The sequence below is a fragment of the Crinia signifera genome, chromosome 5, assembly GCF_055691185.1.
Source record: "Crinia signifera chromosome 5, ASM5569118v1, whole genome shotgun sequence".
NCBI lineage: Eukaryota > Metazoa > Chordata > Amphibia > Anura > Myobatrachidae > Crinia > Crinia signifera.
In genome coordinates, this window is record NC_139221.1 from 249,368,805 (window position 1) to 249,393,681 (window position 24,877).

General features: G+C 40.6%; 1 protein-coding gene across 1 annotated transcript in view; it reads left to right on the forward strand.

The window, feature by feature from the left end:
* The window catches only part of ADARB2 (adenosine deaminase RNA specific B2 (inactive)), a 489,925-nt gene that overhangs the window by 324,432 nt on the left and 140,616 nt on the right, over positions 1-24,877 (forward strand). The window contains exon 4 of the mRNA XM_083188799.1: positions 20,759-21,663. Coding sequence (XP_083044925.1) covers positions 20,759-21,663 — 905 coding nt within the window. The remainder of the gene's footprint in view (positions 1-20,758; positions 21,664-24,877) is intronic.

Sequence of the window (24,877 nt, forward strand, 5' to 3'; positions counted from 1 at the left end):
GAGAGGAACATGAACACTGAAACTTTGAAATATATCAAGGGTTTTATCAATGTACATGAGGGAGAAAAGTACTAAAACCCAAGAACGTGTGCTGAAACTGGAAAGATGGAAAAATATGAGACAAAATGGCTTCTCAGAAAGAGTAGTGGATAAGTGGAATAGCTTCCATCAGAGGTGGTTGAGGCTAAATCTGGGTACACTATTAGGCCACATTTGAAATTATATGCACGATAACGACCAGTCATAATGCCATATTTGTGCTGATTGTCCAATGTTTACGCACTATATTAACGAGGCATGTTCCCATGAGTTAGTGATGTCCTTTGATATCTGTACTTACAGATTAATATGAGGATATCATTAATGACAGCATACTACTGGAATGTGGCCACCAATGATCTTTTTTCTAAAATCGCTTAGTGTGTATGCACTACAGGTAGTTCAAGGGAAATGTATATAGAAAGTGAACACTGTCTCCCTGCGCATCTGGGTAGGTGATGTCTGGGTCTCTTGGTGTTCCTGGCACAAACAATGAAATGGCAATCAAGATAATAGTATAAGGGCTCCTGGAACACAGTGTTTTCTCAAACAACACATTTAATGGATATACACATGATAAAACAATAAAACACACTTAGGCATGAACAGGGTTCTAGCAAAGCCATATAGATATTATAACATAAAATAGGTTCCTGAAATTAAATGTCACGTAAATAAAAGTTTCATCATAGGGAGCAGGAAGGCATCTTACCTAGTCTGGGAAATGGAGCCCGAGGCGGTAGGTGTAGAGTGTCTTCAGAGTAAGTACACACACTGCAAAACTCCAATCACTAAAACTGGTCAAGGTCCTGGTCCGTGATGTGGAGCAGGCTGGCCGACAAGTTTCAAGCCTCTAAGGACTTTTTATGGAGGCCTTGATAAAGTCCAGCCTTTCAAAACTACTTTGAAATTGGTTTTGTGGAATGGCCTTCAGAGCTGCCGTTGTATTACTGTTGAGGTCATCAAAGTCATCAAGAATCCTTCATTTTAATATTTCCTTTATCTTCTGGGGGGAGAGTAATTGGTGAATAGAAATTGTGTTCAACTTCTAACACAACTATGTGTTTGTTAAGAACTCCCCGACAGAGAGTGCATTGTGATCTGGCAAGCTCCAACATACTCACAAAAACAGACAATAATAGACAGCACACAGGGAGAGACTGTCGTAGATCAACAACAACTCAGCTGTCAAATTCTTATATACCAATACCATCAATCCATACTGAAGTTCCAGTCTGTGCTGCCACGGCAAGCACACGGTTTCAGTCCATGGAGCATTTAGGGGGTTATTCTGGTTCACTCCTTCTGTCAAATTCCTTTTCAAATGGACAACACTATGTCCACTGCAGGTGGGGTAGATGTTAGTTGTGGAGGGAGAGAGAGTTAGATTTGGGTCTGGTCTTACTTCAAAGTGAGATCTATATTGCAGTGTAAAAATAAAGCAGTCAGTTTTTTCCCTGCACAAAAACAAAATAACTCACCCAAATCTAATTATCTCTGTACATTTTACATATGCCCCCCCCCCCCCCTGCAGTGCACATGGTTTTGTCCATTTTAGAAGGAATTTGCCAGAAGGAGGGAACCAGAATAACCCCCTAAGTCTCATGAGCAAGATGAGTAACTACTACAACTGCATGTGCAGCAACCATGTTATCAGTCTGAAAAACTAAACAGGTACAAGGAAGTATTAATTTGGGGGTGGCATAGAGAGAGAGAGAGAGCAAAAGCACTTTATGAATGGGTGACATACAACCACCATACCTCTTTCTCTCCACCCACTACATAATAGTCTATTATTTATCTGTTTTTTTCTCTCTTCGGTAGTTCAGTCCCTTTTCCTTTGCTCAAAGACCTCAAAGTGGCATTTGACACAACTGCACCTCCTACAAACCTGCCACTCCATTGGGCTTTAAAACTTAGCTCTGTTCTGGTTTGCCTCATGCCTGTTACATCATCCATTCTCATTTTCTAGACCTGCAACAATGTTTCCTCTTATTCCTGTTATGGTCCTCTATGGTTTTTGTCTATGACTCAACTCTCGTCTCTCTTTTCCCTCTATCCATCTTCACTTGACAAGCTTATCGGACACCCATAGTGGCCAACCCCAACTAAGCTAATGATCAAGATGCAAAAAGTCCCATTTGAGTGCTCTTTTTGCACATATCAGCTGAGCTTACCATCCCTGAGGAGAACGAGCTGAAATGTAGGCTCATGAACAGATCTACAATTAAATTGCTCTATTGGGCACCCTCTGCTGGCTGCATCATGCTTACATTTCATTTCCCTCCAATGTCTGAAAACTAGATGCTTTTCACACTTTATATTGTATGCAATGCACTAAAATGATTTTATGTGGGCCTTTAGTATGTCAATCTTTATTTTTCACTAGGAAGCTTTTCATATTGTACAGCTGTACCTAGGTCTCTATAATATGGAGATGATGAGTATACTCTCTGCCAGGGGCAGAACTCTGGGAGGCAATGGAGTTATCTGCCGAAAGGGCTCCTGCTCCAAAGGGGGCACCTCTCCTCCCCAGCTGGTTCAAATCAGTTAATTGAAAGCCAATGATATCCCTTCTGTAGCTGAGTTTTGAAATAGTGAAACTGAAGGACAAAACAACAACGGAGAAAACCAAAGTCTGCTTTGAGTGAGTTAAATTCATTCACACAACATACTACTCCTGTCTGCTTAATCTGGCAATTCAACCATAACATCAGCATCTTACATCTGCAAACAACTTTTACTATCACTAAAGCTTGTACTTGCACTGTCTGTTTTGAAAATGACCAGCTGTACCTCTAATGACCTCACCTCTCCTGATCTTCCATTGATAGTAGGTGTCCTCTTTCTCTATACATCCTCTCTGGGGCCCTTATTCTGAATCGGACGGTACGGCCCGCGTGCGGCCGTACCGCCGATGTTTTTAGTCTGCACATGCGCAGAGGTCAATCTGCGCATGTGCAGCCCCATTCGCCGCAGACGTATTTCGTCCGCCGCAAAGGGGGCGTATAGGGGCGTGAGGGGCTTCATACCCTCATTTCCCTATGTATACGCCCCGCGTTTCATGGGCGTTCCCATGCAAACGCGGGGCGTATGCATGCTAATCAGGGTATGACGCCACTGATGGGGGCGGAAAGCTGACGTCGCCGGATGTCAGCTCTCAGCCCCCATACAAGCTATCACACGGACGATTGTCCGTGTGGTCTCAGCTTGCGGGAGCTGCTGTGGCGTGCGGCCCTGCCTTCGATGGTCGACGACCATCGAATGCAGGGGGCAGCTCCCACCATGGTGGAGGCGTACGCCCCACCATTTTTATGCGGATCGCCAGCCGTCCGTGTACGGACGGCCGTGGCGATCCGTCTCGTGGGCGGGGATTGGTTTGTGCGGCCGGAGCACCGTGTGCGGCTCCGGCCGCACCAACCAGAATAAGGGCCTGGGTGAGCTTATGTGCTCACTCGACTTCCACTATCACATCTATGCTGATAACGCTGAAATCTACCTCTCCTCTCCTGATCTCTCTCCCTCTATCCTCACTCATATCTCCAACTGTCTCTCTGCTGTCTACTCCTGGATGACCCAGCGCTTTTTTAGACTTAAAATATCAAAGACTAAGCTGTCATCTTCCCACCCTCCTGCATAAAACCTGACCATCGCTTATCCTTACCTACTGTTTATGCCCACTTCTTTCCCTTCTGTGTCACCCCTGTCTGTCTAACCCTCCCCTTTAGAATGTAAGCTCTCACGGGCAGGGCCCTCTCTCCTCATGTGCCTTTCTTAGAATATATAAACCACTGCCACCCTGATGATTGCTTCAGTGTCCTGTCCCCTGATGCAACTATCCATATTAACCATGTACTTGTCCTAAACTGTCTTGTACTGTAATTTGTTATGTGTTTTTGATTATAACTATGCTCTGTAAAGCGCCGCGTAATTTGTGTGCGCTATATAAGAAACTGTTAATAAATAAATAAATATAGGTGTTCTCTCTCTATATATATAATATGTGTGTGTGTATATAAAACACATATTTCAGAACAGACATATATTATATTTTATAAGGTTGTGTGTGTGTGTGTGTGCGGGGGGGGGGGGGGGCGGCACCAATATATATCTTGCCTCCGGGCCACTGTGACGAACTTACGCCACTGCTCTCTGCACTGGCCTCATCCCCATTGTGGCACTTGTTAACATTGGTCCCATCTACAGTACAGTTGATTTAGTTCTGCCATCATTAGACCACTTCCTTTTTTCCCAAATCCACTTTGATTTTAAGCACTCTATAATCTCCTGGCAGAAGATGCCATATAATTAATATAGTTCCCATTCTATAATTAATAAGGCTATCAATTCCCCCTTAAAATAGCCAGTACAGGTCATTTTGAAAACACGATTAACCCCTTCAGTGGTGTGGTTTTTTTTTTAGGGAGCGCTCCCCACTGGGTGAATTTTTTCTGGGGAGTGCTTCCTTAAAAAAATCACTGTAACCCCCCAGGTCCGTGCAGCGCCGCTGAACAGTCCATCAGCTGCTGCCCGCCCGTCCCCAGCAACCCGGCTGTGTGCGGCGTGACGTTACAAGGTCAGGCAGCACACAGCTGGGGGAAGGAGGCAGGGCTGGGCAGCAGGAGCCGGGCAGCCACTGAAACTGATCGCGGCGTTGATCTCAGTGCTCAGTTCAGCGGAGCTGCGCAGCGGGAGTGAGCGCATGCAGTGGCACTCCCGAGAATTTTCCGGGGGTGCCAGTCTGCGCACTGTAGCATATCCCAGAAAATTCTCAGGAGTGCCACTGAATGGTTTAAAAAAAAAAAAAAAACATTTATATCCATTTTCTGCAATTTATGCAAATGAACCATTTACAATTTTTGATATGATAAGATATTACTGAGTCTATAAGGCTTATGTATAAAAATATAAGTATTTTAAATAAAAGATATCTCAATATAGGCTTCAACTGCATCATTTAATCTAAATCATGTAAAAAGAATAAAATTACTCTCAGAATGCAGAAAGATTTCTGGGGCTGGTTTGAAGTGAAGTGATTTATTAAAGCTGTCAAATAATTTCCTATTTTATGAAATCTCTTTATATTATTTTACTGAAATGCGACAGTAAGACTCTCTGAATTGAGATCCCAATAAGCATTTCATATCAGGCCTCAGACAGTGGAACATTGGTCTAGTAATCCCTTTCCCTGATCTGGTTGGTGTGGTGCGCTATTAATGGTCTAGAAACGCAGACTGCTGCAATCTTTTCAGTGGCTTATTTTAGATTTTGTATTATTATTTTTCTTTTTTTTATTAAGTGAATGATTCTATTTTGCAATAATGGCAGATACATCAGGCATTACAAATGACATCATCTGTCAAGTTTAAGCTGTTACAATACATATTGCAGCTTAAGGATGTGTCATGTAATTCTGGGAAGGACGTTCTCACAAAGGCCCTTATTCAGATCTGTTTGCAGTACAAATTTGTTTGGAAAATGGGAAAACCATGTGCACTGCAGGTGGGGCAGATGTAACATGTGCAGAAAGAGTTAAACTTGGGTGCGGTGTGTTGAAACTGAAATCTAAATTGCAGTGTAAAAATAATGCAGCCAGTATTTACCCTGCACAAAAACAAAATAACTCCCCCAAATCTAATTCTCCCTCTGCACATCAGTGGCGTAACTAAGTTTTGGGCGCCCCCCCGCCGCCCCGCCAAGCACCCCCAATCCCCCGCCGCCCATACAAATACCCCCCCCCCCCCCAATCCCCTGCAGCCTTACCTATCGCGCTGGTCCCGGCAGCTCCATTCTTCTTCTGCTGAGGACCACCACAAAATGGCCGCCCCCATGCAGCAGACAGTTTCAGAGAACCGTCTGTTATATGGGGGCGGCCATTTTGTGGTGGTCCTCAGCAGAAGAACGGGACCAGCGAGATAGGTAAGTCTGCGGGGGATTGGGGGGGGGGTGTAACTATAGCACCGCAGCCCCCGGCGCCCCCACATGCACAGCGCCCCCCCCCCCCCCGTGGTGGCGGGGACTGCGGTGCTATAGTTACGCCGCTGCTGCACATGTTACATCTGCCCCACCTGCAGTGCACTTGGTTTTGACCTTTTTCCAAACAAATTTGTACTGCGATCAGATCTGAATAAGGGCCTGAATGTGTATGGGCAGGGTTTATTTAAAATCGCAATAAGGCTGTGTGGTAATAGTGCTCCATATTTTTACACGTAGAGCTCTATTACTTTAGGGAAGTTTATAGTACTATATTATTATCATTACTATTATTATTATTATTATTATTATTATTATTATTATTATTAGTTGTTGTTGTAGTAGCTGGTCCAAAACTAGGATTTCCTTCACCCTGGCAAGGCAGTCATTTGTTTCTACTCTGTCTTCCCCCCTTTGCATGCACGTATAGGTATCACATGCAGCACCTGGGAACTTCAACCCCCTAGTTGTCGCCCCCCCCCCACACGCACACAAGTTACGACCCTGGTAGTGGTCGTAGTAGTAGTACTAGTAGTATTATAAGCCAAAGGTCACTATGCACCATTCCTGCCTACCCTTCTGGAGGCGTTTTTAAGTTAATCCCCTGCAGCCCCGGAGGAGTAGGCTGCCTGCTTCCGCACGATTGAATGTTAATTACCAGCAATATAAGAAGATGCTGGAAGGGGCGGGGCAAAGTGACTGGATCGCACATTTAGCGCTGAACCCTCACAGCGGAGCCATGAAACTTGTTGCGGGTATTTCCTAATGATGAAACCATTAAGCAACACCTCCTTAAGTGCCCTGTAGTGGCTTCTCTCCAGGCTTATCCCAGAGAGGAAGCTTTCAAAGTAGGTAAGTATACTATCAATACCTCATACAAGTGTACCACCTGTAACCCCCTGATGCCAGTTCTGGCCAAAGTCCAAAAAGTTTAACTTTTCATAGCTTGGCAAAACTACCCAAACTGCAGTCTTGTTGATATTGATGACTTTTAGATTCATATAGAATCCTTTAAAGTGACATATTTAGCAATTATTAGGTTTTACACCTGATAATTATAATTTTTAATGTCATGGCAAAAAATATATATTGTTCACCTGAATATAGAAATATACTCCTGCAGGGAGTCCGTCCTTGCCATGTGTAAGAAGTGAAGTGATCGCTTAATTGATTACTTCTCTATGGGGAAGAGAAGCCCAACTGTGCATGTGTAATCTGCTGACCGCACATGTGCAGCAGCCATTGCATTGGATCCCTCTCCCTGTCCCATAGGATGCCGTGGCTAATACAATCAGCCCCAAAGATTCCCATTGAAGCTGCGTCTGCTGTCAGAAACGCAGAGAACTCTGCTGATAACGGACATAACTGCTTTGGACTCTCTATGAGCCTTATTCTAGTTCACTCTTTCTGAAAAAAATCCTTCTTAGATGGACAAAACCATGTGCACTGCAGTTGGGGCAGATGTAACTTGTGCAGAGAGAATTAGATTTGGGTGGGGTTTTACTTCAAAGTGAGATCTATATTGCAGTGTAAAAATAATGCAGCCATTATTTACCCTGCACAGAAACAATATAACTCACCCAAATCTAATTCTCTCTGCACATGTTACATCTGCCCCACCTGCAGTGCACATGGTTTTGTCCATCTAAGAAGGATTTTGTCAGAAAGAGTGAATTAGAATAAGGCCCTTTGTTACATATTATTATTATTATTATAATTTTATTTATAAGGCGCCACAAGTGTTTCGCAGCGCCGTACATATAGGGTATCCTCAAAATGTTATGTACCCCCTGCAAATATTATTTGATATTTAGGCTCCTCGGTTGCTCAAACAATGAGGCGTTAGAGTTTCCTGTTAAAGTTTAATGCATATGTGATATTTTAATCTGGTAGTGAGCGAGAAAACACTTGTATACAGCTGCAAGGCTGAATTTTAACCAGAAATGGGTGTGATATTAGCAGATATAAATGAAGTGAAAATGAACTGAAGAAGAAATGGTCATAGGTTAAACAGTTAATAACATAGACTAATATGTGCTGCAAATGGGAACAAGATATGGTATAATGCATTAATATGTGCATAGCAGAGAATTCAAATATTTTGTTCTGAGTAACAGGACAAGAGGATGAAGATTATAAGTAGCTGTAACGGAAGGGTGCCGGACGGGTTCCCAACAGTTGGGATCCCGACAGTCATTTACCCAATGTCGGGATCCCGGCTGTCAAAACGCCGACAGCCGGGTGCCCGACGGCCACCCACTATTTTCCCTCGTGGGGTCCACGACCCCCATAGAGGGAGAATAGAATAGGTGGCCCGCAGCGTGGTGAGCGCAGCGAGCCTGCAAGGGGCTTTTGTTGCGCTCGCCATGCCGTCTGACTCCGGGCAGTCGGGATCCCGACGTCGGGATAATGACTGTCGGGATCCCGACTGTCGGAGTCACATACCTTACCCGTAACAGAATGCTGTACCTTTATGAAAGCACCATTATTATTATTATTATTATTATGTACACAGTATGCAATATCATACCTGGGAACGTCCTGTTTTTTTTAGGCGTTCCAACGTCCCTCTTGGGCCCAGTAGTTTCCCGCAGCGGGAAGGGGGGGCTGGGTTTAGTTTAGAGTCCCCCCTGTAATCCGGTGAATAAACGCTGTGTGCATGCAAGCAGCGTCTATTCCGACAGCAGAGAGGCAGCTTACAGAGCCACTGGTCAGGCCCCCAGAGCGGCAACATGGTAAGCCACGCCCCCTACTGCGCGGCTGTCCCTCCTTGCTTATAACAAAAGTCGGGAGGTGTGCAATATGGAGACTACTATGGCATGTTTGCGAGGCATAAGGGACTACATAAGAGAAGGGGAAGTGTAGAAAGCAAGCAGTAGAACCAGAAGGAAGCTTGAATTATGTATTATACCGGGGCAGCTAATAAGATGAGTGCTACTAGGAGTTGATTTTGGGAAAGGGCATTGCACTGGCCACGAGACAGTTAAGCAGGACACTAAGGGGTATTTTTATCAAATAAAATCTACTGATGTGGGTGGTGGGGTGGGCATTTCTGTTGAAATTACTGTGTAGGCCTATGGTGGAGGTGGAACTAGTTCCACCTATAATTAGAGGTGATAGGACTACATTCTGCCACCCCTTATCCCCCCACACACACACACACACACACACACACACACACACACACACACTTTAACCATTGGCTCCATCTGGCTTTCAGTCCTGCCCTAAATTCCTTGTATGTGTTCCTGATCTTATCCATGGGCCATCTATTGGCTAACAGACATAAAAACCTGACATTTTACCTTATACTGAGTTGAGATCCATCCTTGAATTTTCACAGTAGCAGCCCAACAGCTTATAGTCTTACTATTCATTCTCAAAAGCAAAAGTACATTGGGTACCAGCTTTCAGCTGAGGCGTTCCAGTAACTTAAAAATGAGACTATTATAAGAAAAAATACATTTCCATTGACATTTCTAAGAGGACACATCATCCTATGTAATTCTCTGTGGAAGGGCTTATTTACCAAAGTAGTTTATGTAAGAACAAAGAGCAGGATTTAATTTCACCATACTGTTCAAGTGTTTAACATTATATATTCTGTCCAATAAACTGCAGAGCTCTTTAAATAAAAAATAATTATTATCGTAAGAAAAAAGTAAATAAGTGAAATTAATTCTAATAAGCTGAAATGCCTGGCTAAAAGAGATGTGCAATTTGTTTTTTTAGAAATCTGAATTCACCTAAATATTGCAGATTTTAACAACCAATTCCCAGTTTGGATCTTCCCATGGTCCAAACTTCAGATTTTTTTTTTTTTTTCAAAGTATTTTATTGGAGAACTACACAATACAAATAAATCAAATCAAATTTAAAAGAAACAGAGTGTATATATGACATAACAAGTAAAACACACTTTATCAAACAATCAAATAGAGAAGAAAACAGATTGAGAAAAGCAGATTGAAATATGCCATCACATAATAAACAATCCTTGCTTACATTTCAGTATATGTCTCCGGGAGAAACCCGGAGAGGAGGGGAGAGAAGCAGGGAGCAGAGCCAGGTGTCCATGTCATTATTTCCCACACCCATGATGGTAAAACCAACAAATTGTAGGTCCTCAAGCAGGGGGCAAGGCTTAAATGGCAGCAATTTAGGTAAGTCACTTCCTCCATGAAGACCAATGAATATTGCCTTTTTTTGTGCATTCTGCCCACTTCATGGAAGCTGGTTGGATGTGGGAGGAGCACCCACTCTTGGGGTAGTACGGGGGGTGGCTCTTCCTAAAAAATCCCTTTTTTTCCAAAACATAGGGAGACCTAAGACAAGCATATCCAAAGTAACTGCTTTTCAAAAGGAGTATCAGAGTATGGACATATGGTAAATACATTATCTTACTTTTCTTCTTAATCAACATCATCAACCAATCCATATGGAATAAATGTGAAACATAAGGCATTAAAAAGGACAATATCAGGGTATCTGATGATATTCATTGTGATACAGTATAATGGTCTTTTTCCACCTTATGCCACAATCCTAGTTAGCAACAAATGTGTCAGAAAATGTGATTTAGACCTCATTATGGCCGGCTTTATATCTGACAGAGCCCATTTAGGGGAGATAGTAAAAACTATTTACAATGTATTATTTTGATTTATTTGGTTACCGTATTAGTAACCAAAATGTACTAACCTCTGCAATTGCCTGCATCCATTGCTAAATATCCGTATTGGGCTGTTGATATTTAGAACACCCCCGTAGGGAACTATAATTTAAGTATTATATACACTCATCTACATAGGGTACCAAGTTTAAGTGTTGATTAAGATGTACAAAGCCTTTGAGTATGATTTTTAAAGATATAGTAGAAAAATATGGCTTTCCTTTCCTGTTTATCACTTCCAAATTAAAAGGACACCTAATGTGGGCATAAAGAAAGGATAATATTCAGATATTAAATTAGAATTTCAGGTTTTGGATTAGAAAAATTACATTATTTTACTTGTTTTTATCCAAATTCAAGAAATCCAAAACCCAAGATTTGGATATTAATGCTGAATTCAAAACCAAAACAATTGAAGTTTTTTTTTAAAACCAAAATTGAAACCAAAACATTTCTATGAAATCAGAAAACAATTCAAAACACGGGACTCCACACACAAATTTCTTATCTGATTATGCATTTTAATTCCATAATAGTATATGTCATAAATCTTTGTTTATCAATATACTCAGATCTATAAAATTGACGGAAATATATTTGATAAATATCTATCAACCCACAGAGGCTATGCAGAATGTGAAAACGAATTAGGTTACATTAGAGGTTGAAAATTTATTTTCACATCACAAACATGTAAAGTTAAAGTGACAAAAGACAATCAAAATTTTATTTCTCCTGACCTAGTACCTAAAATTTTGTTTAAAATTTTTTAATCAGATTAATTTAATTGTTCCTTAAATCAATATTCAGATTTATGTATGAGTTAGACAGTGTTTTGTCTTGAAAAAAAGAAGTTTCAACTGTTTGAAAGTAGAATAACCTTCAGGAAAAACAATATTATCTCTTCAAATGTAGCATGGAGAATCGGATGACTGGTTTTTCTGAGCCCTTTCGACCTAGAGACACAGGCATTGTCATTATTAGTGATGCATTATCGTTCTGAGGACGGCAAGCATGATGATCGCACAAGCCCATTTAACTCTTCCGTGCATGATAACGCATCACCATACTGTAGAAAATGAGATATGCTCTATGAGTCTGAAAGATAATGGAAGATGGAATATTTCGCAGAGCGCTATGTATGTAACACACACCTAGTAGCTGCTGTCTTTCATATAAATAGGCTTCACTATAACATGTCTTCATAGAAGTGTTACTTTTCTTATTTTCACTTGTCTCATAATGTTAATAGCTTGCAGTAGTGGTAATTTTAAAATTAAATCTATCAGCCTTAAGACATAAACAGTTTTTGTCTTTCACAGATAATGACAAAAATATGATATTTTACTATGACATATGAAATTGCGAAAACACAATTTCAGATTACTGAATATACAGTATTTTTTTAAAATTTAAATCTTTATTCTATACCCCTTCACAAGGGGGCATCTTTATACTATACACCTGGATGAGGGGGCATTTTAAATGGAGAAGTTAAAAAAGAACTAAACAAGAAAATATAGAGGCATATATTAAAGATGGAAAAAGTAATGTTTTACTGGTACATGCATACAAAGTTCATAAATTATTCTATTTAATAAAAATGTACAGTATAATTAACTAAAGTCTTCAGACAACTGAATTCTTGATTGACAGCAGACATCAGTAATAGATTCAGCATTATTTCATAAATAATTATAAAAATCATTTATTTTTGCCATAATTCTGCACAAAAAATTGACATTTCGGTATGATTTATGTTTGATAAATAGGCTTATTAAAGTCATGTTATTCAGGGGACAGCTGTAGCTAGGATTTTGCTCTTAACATTATTATACAGACACTTTTGCTTTTTTGAAATTGAAAAAATGGTTACTTAGAATGCAGTCTAACAGGAAATCAAATGTATACATTTAATGTAAAAGTAAATTCCCCTGAATTGGTGACACAGACATATCTAATATATATGCCTATGCTGTGGCCTCTCCTAAATTTAAATTGTTCTTTTTCCAAGGAGACCCTGTTTAATCACCATACATACCCACTTTCAATCAACTCTTACTTGACTCTCTAGGACTTCTTATGTTGTAGAAAAAGATTAATGGGCGTATAATGGTTTCATAATACACCACCATGGGTTCGTAATCACCAGGCCCAAAGGCACATAGCTCTCCTTCATTCCTCAACATCTACTGTAACTCCCAGGAACATAGTGTGGGAAGCTACAGTACAGCTTTCCAAAGCCAAACGTTCTTTGGTTATGATCATAAACAGAAAGGAGTTAATGAGTAAGTAGGTTTCTCGTTTTCCATCTATGCTGTATATTTGGGTCACCTGTGCAGCATATTTTACACAGATTAATGAATGTTCTATGCTTAAGGGATCTGCTATTCCACCTGCTCTAATTGAAATTTGATCACAAGCTGGAACAAACAGTCCAGGACAGGCAGAACTCTGGTGCTTACTGTACATTGGACTAACTCTATCAGTGGCGGATGTTATAAGGTGATGACAAACTTGAACATAATTTGGGATATTTGTCACATTTGGAACAGTATGACAGCAAATATTCTCTTTTGTGTCTTACAAATTACTTTTTTTGCTCCCAAACTAATCGAATTGAAAATATATTAAGATGAATATTTATTCAAAAATATTACTTATTTTTATTCTTATTTTTCCAGGCATATTTTCAATATAACTAACCAGGGAGTTATGATGTTAGGGCCAATAAAAGTTATTTCTGCATGTTAACCCCTTAACAGCTAAAGTTCTGAGCAACTCGTCATCTCTACTGTACAGTATGACCTCTCTGACTGCTGGAATATCCCAAAAAGGTCAACGGGTCTGGTATATTTTGTCAACATAGAGGTTACTGTGCCATAGGCTAACCCAGTAGTTCCCACACTTTTGTGAATAACGGCACCTTAAGGTATCAGAATTTTTTCACTTCACCCCTTGACCAAAAAACTGTTTTTTTGGTGAGGGACCAGAATGATTCTGTTTGTACACGTTTTACTATTGGCAGCAACCATCACTGGTCTTGTTTATCTCATTGACCATAAATAAATTAAATTGGTCCTGGACCAATAATCCGTGGCACCCCTGCAAGTGTCCCTGTGGTGCCATGGCACACATTTTTGGAACTACTTGGCTAACCCTATTCCTCCGCTGCTGGTCCATGCAGTATGTTGGCGTTTTACATGTTGACAATGTGAACATGTCGACATTTTGCAGATGCCAGCATGTTCAATGTCAACATTTCAACAATATTGACATCATAGCTATCAACACTGAAGTGTCAACAATGTTGTAATAATACATGTTGACATTATGACTGTATCATGCTTTCCTGATGTAGCCGTTATCACAGACTGCTAATATAGGCCTGATTCAGCATAATTTTTAGTTTTGCAAAAAAAGTCTGGACCCCTACCCCTCCTGACATCACTGTGATGCAGCCATCCCATCATCATTTCTGGTTACAAACTCTCTTAACACATTGTACTATACAAGGTCAGTGCAGCTGTGTGTTCTTAGTGAACATCAGGACCTGTGCGAGGTGTCTCTGTATCATGGTAGACCTCCGATTTATTGAATGCGCAGTGAGCTAATGATCCCCATTTGCAGATGGCAAAGTGCACTAAAGGTCTCTGTTGTTATTTCGTTCATCCCTATTATCTTTTCTGTAGAAGTTCAAGTTCACAGTCTTTGCCCACCCAACAGAAATCATTGTGGGGGGTCGAACTGTGCCCCCCTATTCCTATGCCCCTGAGCCACAACCATTTAACTGTGTAGGCGATCACAGTTGCAAGCAAATATATGCCCCTGAAATAACTGCTTTTGAGTTGCCAGTCCCCTGTGACCTCTCACAAATGCTCCCTAACTGTCACTAAATCCTCTCAGTGATCCATGTTGTGGAAAAGAAATTGCCTCATTGTGTACAACATTGATATTGCATACAGCTCTGAATCAGGATCAGAGACATGAATCCCTTCCTGTGTAAGCCCCCATCAAGAGTTGTGACCTTGTAAGCTGAAGGTATGAAAACATAGAATCATTTAATTAGATGGTAGATAGGAACCATTCGGCCCATACAGTCTGCCCCTTTTTTGTTGCCCTTAAACCTTATTTGAACCCTATTTCTTTGTAAGGATATCCTTGTGTCTGTCACCTGCATATTTAAATTGTTCTAATGTCTTTGCCCCTTTCTGTAAAGTAATTTTTTCTGATATATTTGAAAGTTTATATCATGCCCCTCCTTTCTTTGCTCCAAACTATAGATATTGAGATTTTGTATTCTTCTGGGTAAGTTTTGTGATGTAGGCCATGCACCATTTTAGATGCCATTATTTCTACAGTCTCTAATGTTTTATATCCTTGTGGAGATATGGTCTCCAGAACTGGACACAGTACTCTAGATGAGGTCGTACCAATGACCTATACAGTTGTCTTATTACTTATTTCTTTCTACTGCTATTTCCTCTCCCTATGAAACCAATCATTTCACTTCCCTTCCTCATTGCTTTGTTACATTGCCTACCTGCCTTTAAGCCACCTGAAACAGTGACTCCTAGATCCCTCTCCTCCTCAGTAGTTTACAATATAGTACCATTAATACTATATTAAGCCTATGGATTTTTGAGACTATCAATCATTTGTTTTACCCCTCCTGGTATGTAAGATGATAAAGGTAAGTTAAAGCCAGGTAAATAGGTATGATAAAGCCAGGAAATAAATTGTGAGACTTAGGTCCTGGTTTCGCATGGAAATGTCCAGCTGTAGAGAAGAGGCTGTGCAATTCCATACAAATAAAATGCAAATGATGCAGGAGGCTTGTGTAAAAATAACTTCCATGGGCCATAACAAGGATGGTGAGTACTGCCAAACAGAGTGCAGGATACCCAATGGGCACAAACTGGCCTCTGCCACCCTGACCATTTGACAGATACCTGCTTTAATGTTTTTACTAAGTGGTGTGACTGGCTGCTGCTGCTGCTGAGCTGTCAGCACTATTCCAGAGCTCATTACAGAGCTCTGCCTTCAAGCTACAGATAGAGACGTCATGATATCTTTCCTGCAGTGCTGAGACGTTGTAGAGCGGAAGTATTGTCAGTGTCTGTGCATCTAGAAAGTCATCCTTAAGGAAGGAATTTGGGGAGCAAATGGGACACAGCATGGGGGGACTTACAGAGTTCATTTAGTCAATTACAGACCACAAAACACAAGTCCTGTTATATTAAAATTCAAATATCGTTTTTTGTTTTCCACTTTTAATAGTTGAATTGTAATGTCTCAAATCCCCCTCTGCCTTAACCAGTCTGGAAACAGGACTAGTGTTTTTATTGCAAAGAAGGGGTACTAATGTATGAAATAATGTCTACAAGGGAGAGTACTGTGTGGCATAATGTGTACAAGGGGGAGTACTGTGTGGCATAATGTGTACAAGGGGGAGTACTGTGTGGCAACATGTACAAAGGAAAATACTATGCGGCATAACATGTACAAAGGGTGCTAGTGTGTGGCATAATGTGTACATGGGGTACTACTTGTGACATAACATGTACAGAGGGTACTGCTATGTGAAATAATGTGCACTTCGGGTACTACTGTGTTATAAACATATGTCCATTTGAAATTAATGAAGTGATTGCTGGCTGTGAGAAGTTGCAGCACATCATGTCTTGATGCAGCATCTGCATCACAGCAAGATGAGCATGGCTACACTACTGTGTAATGTAACATGAATAAGGGTAATACTGTGCAGTGTAATGTAAATAAGGAACTCTACAGAGAAATGTGAATACGGTTGTACTACTGTGTGGAGTATTTTGAATTGGAGGGTACTATTGTATAGCCACACCCATTCCCTGAGAGACCTTGCCCCTTCAGGCTATGTTCAAATTGTGGTAGAGGCACCTCTGCTCTTTCCGGCACAGGTTGGCAAAATGCAGGAGACTCTGATGACTCCTACATGCATCTGCATCCGAGTGCTGCTTCTGCAGAATATCAATCAGTTGTGGCCAAGTGAAGCTCCAGAAGATATTTCAAAACCCATTCTATACATGCACAGAGCAGGTCATGTACATTATGCAGACCACTAACCAATGGATTTGTACATAAACCATCAGGTTTGCATACAAATCTGAATCAGTCCCTTAGATCTTTGGTTGTGCAGTACTTGCATCACATTGTTTGTTACTTTTCTGTGTCTTTGTGTAACTGAATTCCACCACAGATACGTTTATTAGTAACAAAAACAAAATAATGGGAATTTAATAACATTTGAACGCTAATCAGTTTGCTGTCATGTTTATTGCCCTTGTGAATACAGTATGTCTTTTATTAACTCAAGTTCTATTTAAACCATATTTTAAGACTACAATATATCAGTGTTACACTTAATTATGTGGCAAGAAAGAGGAGCAATTACTGAAAATCAATATAAATACAAAAGAAATAGCTTAATATTAACATAATAGGAAAAAATTCTACTGACATTGAAATTTTGTTCCAAATCTCCTGCACGTCTGCTTACATTTCACGGACTAAATCAATTTATAGTAGAGAACCATAACTAAATAATTGTTTGGAGTGAGGTGCATATTTTTATCAGATTATCGTCCCAAGCAGAAAGCAATAATGACACAGAAAATGTTTTGGGTCATGTTTATCCTGGAGATCATTGAGAATGCTGGAAATGCAGGAAATATGCTGCACTAGAGATTGGTCATCATGAGGATGAAGAAGAGGTAAACCTACGCAGGTTTATAGAGCATATACATCAGGCAGGGCCAGTGCTTAGGTGTGTCCACCCTACTCTATAAAGGGACATTGCATACTGAATGAGCAAAAAAAGGTTATGTGGTCTCACAAGGAAGGGGAGTGGTCTCACAATAGTTCCCCCAATTTAAATTACACCACACAGTAGCACAATCTTATTCACATTACATTGCACGTAGTGCCTCTGATTTATACAGTACACCACATACTGTAGCAGTGTCCCTTATTCACTTTAGATCACACAGTATTACCACTTATTCACATTACACTACACACTAGTCCCTTTTATACACAATTCCCACACTAATAGTGCCTCTTACATATAACACCCACATTATTAGTGTCACATAAGGCTCACAGTATTTATTTATACTTTATTTATTTATTAACAGTTTCCATTAGTGCTCCTTATACACATAATTCCTACAGTAGTAGTTCCCCTTACACATAATGCCTATAACAATGCAGCTTACACATTATGCCACACAGACACAGCACTGAAGTTACCTGAAACTCTGCTTTTGCACCTGATGTCGTGATGTCTCTCTCTACACACACTGCAGGAGCTGGAAGGTGGAGCTCAGGGGTGAGATCTAGCCTCAGGCTGCAGGGAAAGAGCTGGTGAAGGAGGTGGTGGCAGTGCTGCTACAGCCCAATGCCTCACAGATTGCAGAGTCCACTTACCATATGTTTATATGCATTCATTCTCACTGAACATGCTCTGAAATAAACACAGGCTGATGACGGCGATGCATTTCAATCACATTTATAGTGTAAAGGAAAAGGCAGAATTGTGCTCCTGAAATGTGTGATGATAACAAGGATTTATCTTTTTTTATATAAGTGGAATGTGTGCTAAATCTTAACACAAGATAAAAAAAGTGAGGAAAACATTTTTGTAAAATATATATTGTTATGGCAGCTCCAGAAGGGGGTTCTGAAGCACATTTCAAAATTCAAATAGGGGAGCCACACCAAATGTCACTTACTGCTATTTCAAACTGACTCACTGGCAGTTGGTGTTCCTCCCTTATTTGAATTTTGAACTGTGCTGCAGTCCCACATCTGGAGCAGCCACTGGTGGGCCAAATGGAATTCCAGCTCCAGGCCTCCACATACACACAGGCCCATAATCATGACAGCATGATCATAATCAGGCACCAGCTGGCCATACAGTAGTCCATAAATCATAAGTATTAAAAGTATCTGAATGATAGGTCGTCCCTAATAAGGTTGAATGTTTAGAGGTGGACCCCATATGGTTGACATGCATTAGGTTGACTGTGACAAAAGGTTGACATGGTGAATAGGTCTACATGTAACAGGTCGACATTGCTTAAGATTGCCAGGTACAAAATGATAAAAAAGAGGGGTTGGTGTGAAAATAATAGCGCTCAGTAATTAACCATAGTGTAAATAATAAAAATGGATATCCCCAATTTTTGGGCACTTTTTGTTCCAGCAGATCAACCTGCAAATACAAAACTTCCCTTCCTCACACAATGATGTGTGTGAGGGGAGATAGAGGGATACAAAGATAGTGCAAATTATCCTTTTTAAAAGAGATTTAATATGACAGATCCACACTTACAATATGTAGACTGTTATAAAAGCATGGTAGGTTTCCACATTGGCAAAACAGCAAGGTCCAGATGAAAGTGAGCGGATCCTGAAGGTGAGTCCTAGATACCCGTCCGGAACAGGGAACCAGAAGAACCAAAGGGACACCGCACGAACCGACAGCTGTTCTCCTCCGATGGAAATGTCCAAAGTAATACACTCAACGCGTTTCGATTGTCCTTCGTCAGGAGTGTAATGAGTATGGGGAACCACATCCCATATATATAGTCATAAAACATGTGTCCATAATCAAATCCATTAGCGTTACTCCGGATGTCCGGGTAACCTATGACGCGAGCAAGATGGCCGTGCGTGTCACGGACTTGCTAGCGTGTGGAACGCGGAAGTAAGCAGAAATAAAATGGCCGTGCGTGTCAAAGACTTGTAGCGTATGTACTGCGAAAGTAAATGATAACCTTCACTATAAAGATGCAGTTAAGCCGTGTAGTTTAAGCAATTTTAGACACCGCAACAGTTGCAACGGCCATCAAGCTTACGTCCAGGACAAAATATTTTGACATCGATCTAAAAAAGAAAATGCATATGTAAATATTTTAATACAATACATTTAAAAAGATTTTTTGTAAAAAGGATACAGTAAAAATAGAAAAATGGCAAACATAAAAAAGACATATAGGATTAAAGGTGAGGCGACCAAAAATTACACAAGAAATGGTTTAAGCTCAAATTCACCGTTGAGGCCCTGTGGAACCAGGCACAAAATGATGACCGGTGCAAGTGGTGACAATGGTAGGCACACATATGGTCGACAAGATCTATTTTTCAACTTTTTCATCCTTTACTATCCACATTTGCTAAGCATGATGAGTGTAGCGAGCTATGTGAGGGGGCATGGTACACTAATTGCGGTTACATGTTCTTTAAAAAAAATGACAGCATAAAAACTATTAAAAATATTAAATATTTGTCGACCGTTTTTTTTTCTTGGCAACCGTTTCCATGCTGACCTGTTAATGTGTTGATCCTTTTAGACATATTGACCTTTTCACCCATCTACCTTTGCCATTATGACCTTTTGACCCTGTCAACCTATGGCATGTCAACCATATGCGCTCAGCCTAGTGACTGTACATCCATTCCCAGTGTTAAAATACCATTTCTATTTTCCACACAAAGTTCTGTAATTTTTGTACTTTTAATATTAATTCTATTTGCTTTTTTCCATAAACTAATCATAAAAGGGGATATTCATGGAGCCTTGGAGGGAAAGTATAACCAATCAGATTGTGGGCCATATGCACTAAGCATCAAAAGGTATAAAATGGAGAGTGATAAACAACCAAACAATCAGCTCCTGCCTGACATTTTTCAAACACAGTCTGTTACATGGCAGGTTGGAGCTGATTGGATGGCTGTTTATCACTCTCCATTTTATCACTTTTGAAGCTTTGTGCATCTGGCCCCGTAACTGTTATTCAAGCGCACTCTGTAAAATGATGGAAGCTGATTGGCTGTATCTCTCTCCAAGATTTGATAAATATTCTCCATAATCTCTGCTGTAGGATACTAGATGATCAGACCATGTCATAATCCCATTAAACATGACTACATTGCACTAAACTTTGCAGCTAAAAATCTATTTAATCATGATGTCTGACTTGTATTTTCATTCACGGTATTAATGTGCAGTATTTTTCCTGCTCTACATAGGCACAAGCAGTGCGGAGGTGAAAGAGAACAGAAATGTTGGAAACAGAGAGGACCTTGCTTTATCTTCTGACAGACCAAAAGTTGGGCCAGCCAGTATGAAACGAAAGAGGCCGCTGGAGGAAGGAAATAGCGGCCATTTCTGCAAATTACAGATTATACTAAAGAAACTTTCATGGTCCGTAACTCCAAAAAACGCTCTTGTCCAGCTTCATGAACTAAAACCAGATTTACAATACAGAATAGTTTCCCAAACTGGCCCAGTGCACGCCCCGGTGTTCTCAGTAGCGGTGGAAGTAAATGGACTGACATTCGAGGGCAGTGGACCTACAAAAAAGAAAGCAAAAATGAGGGCAGCTGAGTTGGCTCTAAAGTCATTTGTCCAGTTTCCAAATGCGTGTCAGGCTCATTTTGCAATGGGAAACTGCATCAACCCATCAACTGACTTCACATCTGACCAGGCAGACTTCCCAGACACTCTGTTCAAAGAGTTTGAACCATCCTCACACAGCGAGCACTTCACAGGCTATAGCCCAGTTAGTAATGAATTGCTTTCCAGTGCATATCGACATGGGAGATTAGTCTGTCACACATTGGATTTAATGGGCCATGCTAAACAAAACAAGCGCAAGATGGCATCCCCAGCTGAGAGTGAGAAGAACCCAGTGGTGATGCTAAATGAGCTGAGACCTGGGCTGAGGTACGTCTGCCTTTCGGAGACTGTGGAGAAACAACATATCAAACGTTTTGTGATGGCAATGAGAGTTGATGGGAGGACATTTGAAGGTTCGGGACGTAGCAAGAAACTGGCCAAAGCCCAGGCAGCACAGGCTGCACTGCAGACTCTCTTTAATATTCAGCTGACCAGTCACATACCCAACAGGAGTAAATGTAACCATTTGCCGCAGGTAAGGGGCCATGAAAGAAATATGCTGTTTAAACACTAATTTCCTTTTAAGTCAAGATACGCATTGCATGTTTTTTCTGCTTAGCACTCATGACCATAAATGTAATATAATCACATGTGATAGATAAGCAATGCATTTAAAATAAATGAAGACCAGAGGTCATAAACCCCTTTCCCCAAAAAACAGTAACATATTTTATTTATTAAAAATTATAAGTGTATAATGTATTATTATACAGGTTGAGTATGCCTTATCCAAAATGCTCGGGACCAGAACAATTTTGGATAACGGATTATTCCGTATTTCAGAATATTTTTATATTTCAATAATGTATCTTGAGGTATCTTGCATTTATGTTGTACAAGCACATCAATCACACGAAATACACACAAATATATTTTGTTTTTGCATGAAACAAGGTTTCAAAACATGAAACAGAGTTTGTGTACTATCTCATATACTGAATTTAAATACCAAGCAATCATTTTCTTGCACATATTTAGTGCCAGTTACATATCATGCCCTCAGTAGTGACAGTTACATATAATATCTTCAGTAATGCTGTTACAGATGTCCTCAGTAGTGCCAGTTACATATCATGTCCTCAGTAGTGCCAGTTACATATCATATCCTCAGTAGTGCTGTTACAGATGTACCCAGTAGTGCCAGTTACTTATAATGTCCTCAGTTGTGCTGATACAGATGTCCCCAGTAGGGCCAGTTACATATCATGTCCTCAGGAGTTCTGTTACAGATGTCCACAGTAGTGCCAGTTGCATATCATATCCTCAGTAGTGCTGTTACAGATGTCCCCAGTAGTGCCAGTTACATATCATGTCCTCAGTAGTTCTGTTACAGCTGTCCCCAGTAGTGCCAGTTGCATATCATATCCTCAGTAGTGCTGTTACAGTAGGCTTTTAGCAAGAAAAAAAACAGTTTTTTCCCCCCTATCTGGAATGTATGGTTTTCAGAATAATTTGGATAACGGATATTTGGATAAGAGATACTCAACTTGTATTATTATTTACATTTTAATAATTTGACAGTACTTTTAATTGCCTACTGCTACTGCCACCCAGTGCTTTTGTCTTACATTACTCATAGCCCTACTGTATATACCAGTGGCGTAAAAATAGGTGCTGAGTAAGTGTGGGCGCTGGGGGTCTGCGGGGCTATTGATGTGCTGCACTGCCCTGCTGCCTTACCCTGCTGGCGCTGCTTGCCATTGCCACCCCCGGGTGAGTGGCCGGGACCCACAGATCTGCTTGTCTGCGGTCCCAGCTCTTTTCCTGGCTGACTCCCGATAATGGAAAAAATAGCTCTCACAAAATGTCCGCCCCCTTACAGCAGACACTTTTTGAGGATGCTTGAAGAGGCCTTTTGGCAACTACCTATTGACTGTTGACCTAGACACTGTTGAGTCATTGATCAACACCCATAAGGTCATTGGATTACAGTACTTGCCATATGTACTTCTCATGGAATGTCCCTGGAGACTCTTGAGGGGGATGCACTAACATCTGCTGCTTCACATCGCCAGCATTCACTAACTACCACATTCCTAACAATTACATATACAGTAACATATGCGATTAGTAACGCAAGGGAAAGCTCTAGCAGTCAGAACTGTCCATTGCAACGTGACTCCAGCACTGGCCTTCCAGATCTGAGACCTGAAAGTTCCTCTATGTGTAGAATATGTGTAATATGACGGCATCTGCTGCGGGGCATGCTGGGAGGGATCCGTGATGGATCTCTCAAACATCGCTGTGGAAAGAAGCCCATATGCTCCTAAACTGGCAACACCCCCACAGCGGTACCCTGGTGTGCAGACTTTAGTGTGTTCGAAATTTGTGGCAAAAATGCCCAAACTGATATTTTTACCACATTGTCGCTTTAATGCATCCTGTCCCTGGTCTATTGGTTGGCACTATCAGTTGTCGAGTAAAGTGGCTGCTCCTGTGTCTGAGCTGGAATGCCAGTGACGTTACCCCTACAGTTATACTGACTGATGCTGAGAGACTGCATTTCTCATGGAAGATTTACTGAATATAAAGGTTTTAAACACCATACAGTTATAATTTGTTAGTAGCCATGCCATGTTGATAATAATAATAATACAATAAATACTTCTAGACTGCAGAATACTGATGCTCAGCTCCTGGAAAATGCAGTGATATGTTTGCAACTATGTCATTAAAATGTAAGCAACATTAGCGCATTTCATAGATACATTATGTTGTACAACTCCAAACCAATTCCCACCTATCTGACAAGGTGTAAATAGCTGGGAATTTGTACACTCTTATCTTCTCCTATTTGCTCAGCTAATGGAACCATCTTAATTAATTCCAAATAATGACAACCTAGGTGAGCATGTAAACATCTTCATTAATGCAGGGAGCATCTGGGTTGGTGCTCTACAGAAACCAGTAGAGCAATACAAAATTCTCTCTCTCTCTCTCTCTCTCTCTCTCTCTCTCTCTCTCGCTCTCTCGCTCTCTCTCTCTTTCATCTATCGCTTGATGGGCAACCATGAACTACATTTGTCATTACTGTCATGCCCATGTCTGTGCAATAGATAATTTGAGAAATCCAGAAGTTTTAGCCTATTGGAGACTCATTCAAATAAATTGTTCATCTTCTACAGATTACAGTTCTGTATATCAGCCACAGTATTTAGGGCAGGATATTACAGCTCATGTCACCTATAACTACTGAGGATAACTGACAGCTAAGAAGAAGAAATTTGGAAAGGAAAAACAGAGCCTTAAATACTTGGAGTGCAGATGTTCTTGTCATTAAATTTGTAGAACTTTAAGTCTTAAAATGACTCTGAAATGAGAAAAGACTTATATAGGCCTGTATGCATAATGCAGTGATGGGAAGTAGTGAAATAATCACATCTTCTCATATATCTCCCTGTATAATAGCCTTTTGAATGCAACATGGTTCTTGCATGCACTGGATAATATTGTTCTGCTCTCCTCATGTAGTATTTATTATTATACTAGTATAAAACTAGATACTTTATACAGGATACATATGGCTGACTGGTGGTCAATATACGGACCCAGAATTCAGATGGAGAGAATCATAACAGGTTTTAGGCAAGTATATTTACTTGCCCCAATATCCCTAATCCTCCCTTCTAGCAGCATACCCAACACCCCCCAGCAGCCCAAACCTAATCCTTCACGCTAGTACCTACATC